Source organism: Chrysochloris asiatica, unplaced genomic scaffold (genome assembly GCF_000296735.1).
Source record: "Chrysochloris asiatica unplaced genomic scaffold, ChrAsi1.0 scaffold00069, whole genome shotgun sequence".
NCBI lineage: Eukaryota > Metazoa > Chordata > Mammalia > Afrosoricida > Chrysochloridae > Chrysochloris > Chrysochloris asiatica.
This window is the reverse complement of record NW_006408587.1, coordinates 10,598,447-10,601,424: the sequence shown is the minus strand read 5'-3', so window position 1 is coordinate 10,601,424 and position 2,978 is coordinate 10,598,447. Positions and strand designations below refer to the sequence as shown.

The window sequence follows — 2,978 nt, the reverse complement described above, 5'->3', positions numbered from 1 at the left end:
GTGACTTCAGAAATCTATACCTTCAGTTATTCATTGAATCTCCCAAATTATTTTGAACAGATCCCTAGAAGTACCAAAAGAAATCATGAACTTGGAAAGCAGAAAAGTTCTTAAGTAAGAAGATTTACCAGACCAGGGGAAGAAATCATTTCAGTGATAAAGAGGGAAAGAGATAACATAGCCATAGATCAGTTACAAATACGGTTTTGGAAAGGAAACATACGATTGTATTTTTTCCTCTTTCTGAAATAGACTCTACCCCAACATCTCCAAAAGAATGTTTGAGAACAAACATAAGAATTAGAGGGTCTTCTTCACTTCCTGTTTAAAATTTTTCCTTCTTAACGACACATCCTTCGAACATATATTGCTAATACAGTTATCAAGCTATAGAAACACTTAAACACAAGTACATATGAAGAAAAAAATACCAGCCAATGAGGAGGGAGATCTTACTTTTATAAATAATGTGTGATGTTTGCCTTCCTATACATAGATATAGATTAACATGACATAATAAAATGTTCCAGGGAAATTGGACATCTGTAACAAAGTTTTTCTTCCTGGGATTTACCTCCTACCCAAAAGTTGAGATCATCATATTTGTGTTGTGTCTGTTGATGTACCTGATCACCTTCCTGGGCAATATTATTATAATCTCCATCAGCATTTTAGATTCTCGCCTGCACACCCCCATGTACTTTTTCCTCAGCAACCTCTCCTTCCTGGACATCTGGTATACCTCTTCTGCTCTAACACCAATGCTGACAAATTTTGTTACAGGAAAAAACACCATTTCTTTCTCAGGATGTGCTGCTCAGATGTATTTCTCTCTTGCCATGGGGTCCACTGAGTGTGTGCTCCTGTCCATGATGGCATATGACCGGTATGTGGCCATTTGCAACCCCCTTAGATATCCCATCATCATGAACAAGAGGATCTGTTTGCAGATTGCAGCTGGCTCCTGGGTGACGGGTTGCCTCACTGCACTTGTGGAAACTACGTCGGTGCTGCCGCTCTCTCTCTGTGGCAATAACATCATCAATCATTTCACTTGTGAAATTCTGGCTGTCTTGAAACTGGTTTGTGTGGATACCTCCATGGCACAATTAATCATGCTGGTGATCAGCATACTTCTCCTTCCTATGCCAATGCTTCTCATTTGTATCTCTTATGCCTTCATCCTCTCCAATATCCTGAGAATCAGCTCAGTGGATGGCAGAAGCAAAGCCTTTTCAACATGTGCATCCCACCTGACTGTGGTAGTTTTATTCTATGGGACAGCTCTTTCTATGTACCTGAAGCCTTCTGCTGTAGATTCACAGGAAGTAGATAAATTTATGGCTTTGATATATGCTGGATTAACCCCCATGTTGAATCCCATCATCTACAGTCTACGGAACAAAGAGGTAAAAGGAGCAGTAAAAAAAATGCTCATTAGAAATCCTTTTGGTACTTTCTTAATTTCCATTTTTAGGTAATATTTGAATATGCACACACACCTGTATAATTTCCAGTACTATCCAGAAAGCTACATAATATTTGGCATAAACCAAAATTCCTGGATAATACTCATTTATGATAGGAACTCACCATTAAAACCTGCATGTTGATTTGCCTTATAAATAAAATTAATATTAATGAGTCGTTTAGACGCTCAGAATTATGTTTCCAGAAAAGTATTTAGCATTCTTGAATATTCATTTAAGATTAAAAATTGACACCTGCCTATATTTTCATATTTGACTAGCTATATCATCTCATGCCCAAATCAGGCATGGTTATAACTAATATAGGAAAAGTGTGCAATATTGAATCTAGTAGATTTTGAAGTAATTTTCATGTAAGTTGTTTCCAATAACCTCTGAATTGAAGAAGAAATAGGAGGTATTTGCAAAATAAATGTTGATACAATAAAAGTTACAAAGGTACCATCATTCATAAAACCAAGATACCATCAATTTTGCAACTGTTTCATTTCTGAGATTTTAAAATGTAACAAAATCAATAAAGTTTTACAGTGGATGAAATAGAGTAGAAATGATTTTGGTTATTTGGGTTGTGTACATCATCACAGAAGGTTTGCATAATTCTAGTTGTGTGTATGAAATGAGGTAGAGGCATAGCCACTGGAGATCTTGAAGTAGCTATAGGTATAAGTTTAGAATACTTTCAGGCTATACTTGCAAAGTTTTAGTGAATTCATCACTACACTCTCCTATTTTTCTTAGAGTAGGCTCAGCTGACTAAGCAAGGTTGAGGAAGAAACTATGTCCATCCCTACCCTGAAGATATGATATGGCAAGGCAAAGGGTATATTAATTTACACATTGTTGTTAAGTGCTGTTAAGTCAGTTCCAACTCATAGCAACCCTGTACAGGGTTTCCAAGGAGCAACTGGTGGATTTGAACTGCCAGCCTTGTGATTCACAGCCCAGTGCTGATCTCACAGCACCACATCAGGACATATATGGGGGAAGTATTCATAAATATTGCAAAAGTTAAGATTCTAAAAATTTTCTAGATTGATAAGCTTCTCTTTGTCTTTTTCATTCTGACTGGAGTTGGGATAACATGAAGTCTATATTTCCACAACACTTCCTCTTTATCAAAGGAACCTTTGAATTTATGTGGATAGTGATTTAACCTCTGTAGGCATCTTCTTGCTAGTGTACACTGAGTATGCCTGAGCCTTAGGTTAGGGCAGATGAGAGAATGTAGATAACTTTGATATTAGTTCCCAGCTTGAGCAAGAGAGAGCTTTCAGGGAATGGCTCAATGAACAGTGAATGGATTGAGGAAATAATTGAATGAGTAGGAACTGTGCTGTTCTTAATCTAAGTTACCTTTGAATGAGAAAACTTTTTCTCCTTAGATGTTAAGTGCTCTTCAGATGGTTCCTACTTATAGCAATCCTGTATAGGGCTTCAGAAGCTGTAAATCTTTGCTGGAGCAGAAAGCTTCATCTTTCTCCCACA

At 37.1% G+C, this 2,978-nt stretch overlaps 1 protein-coding gene across 1 annotated transcript; it reads left to right on the top strand.

Moving 5' to 3' along the window:
- Positions 1-521: 521 nt before the first annotated feature.
- On the top strand, positions 522-1,481 carry LOC102835335 (olfactory receptor 13F1-like). Its single transcript, XM_006864742.1, has one exon. It carries the CDS (start codon positions 522-524, stop codon positions 1,479-1,481), a length of 960 nt encoding a protein of 319 aa, XP_006864804.1.
- The last annotated feature ends 1,497 nt before the right edge of the window (positions 1,482-2,978 follow it).

Bases quoted from the DNA above. Each gene is read 5' to 3' on its own strand.
- LOC102835335 (XM_006864742.1), top strand. From the start codon at position 522: ATGTTCCAGGGAAATTGGACATCTGTAACAAAGTTTTTCTTCCTGGGA.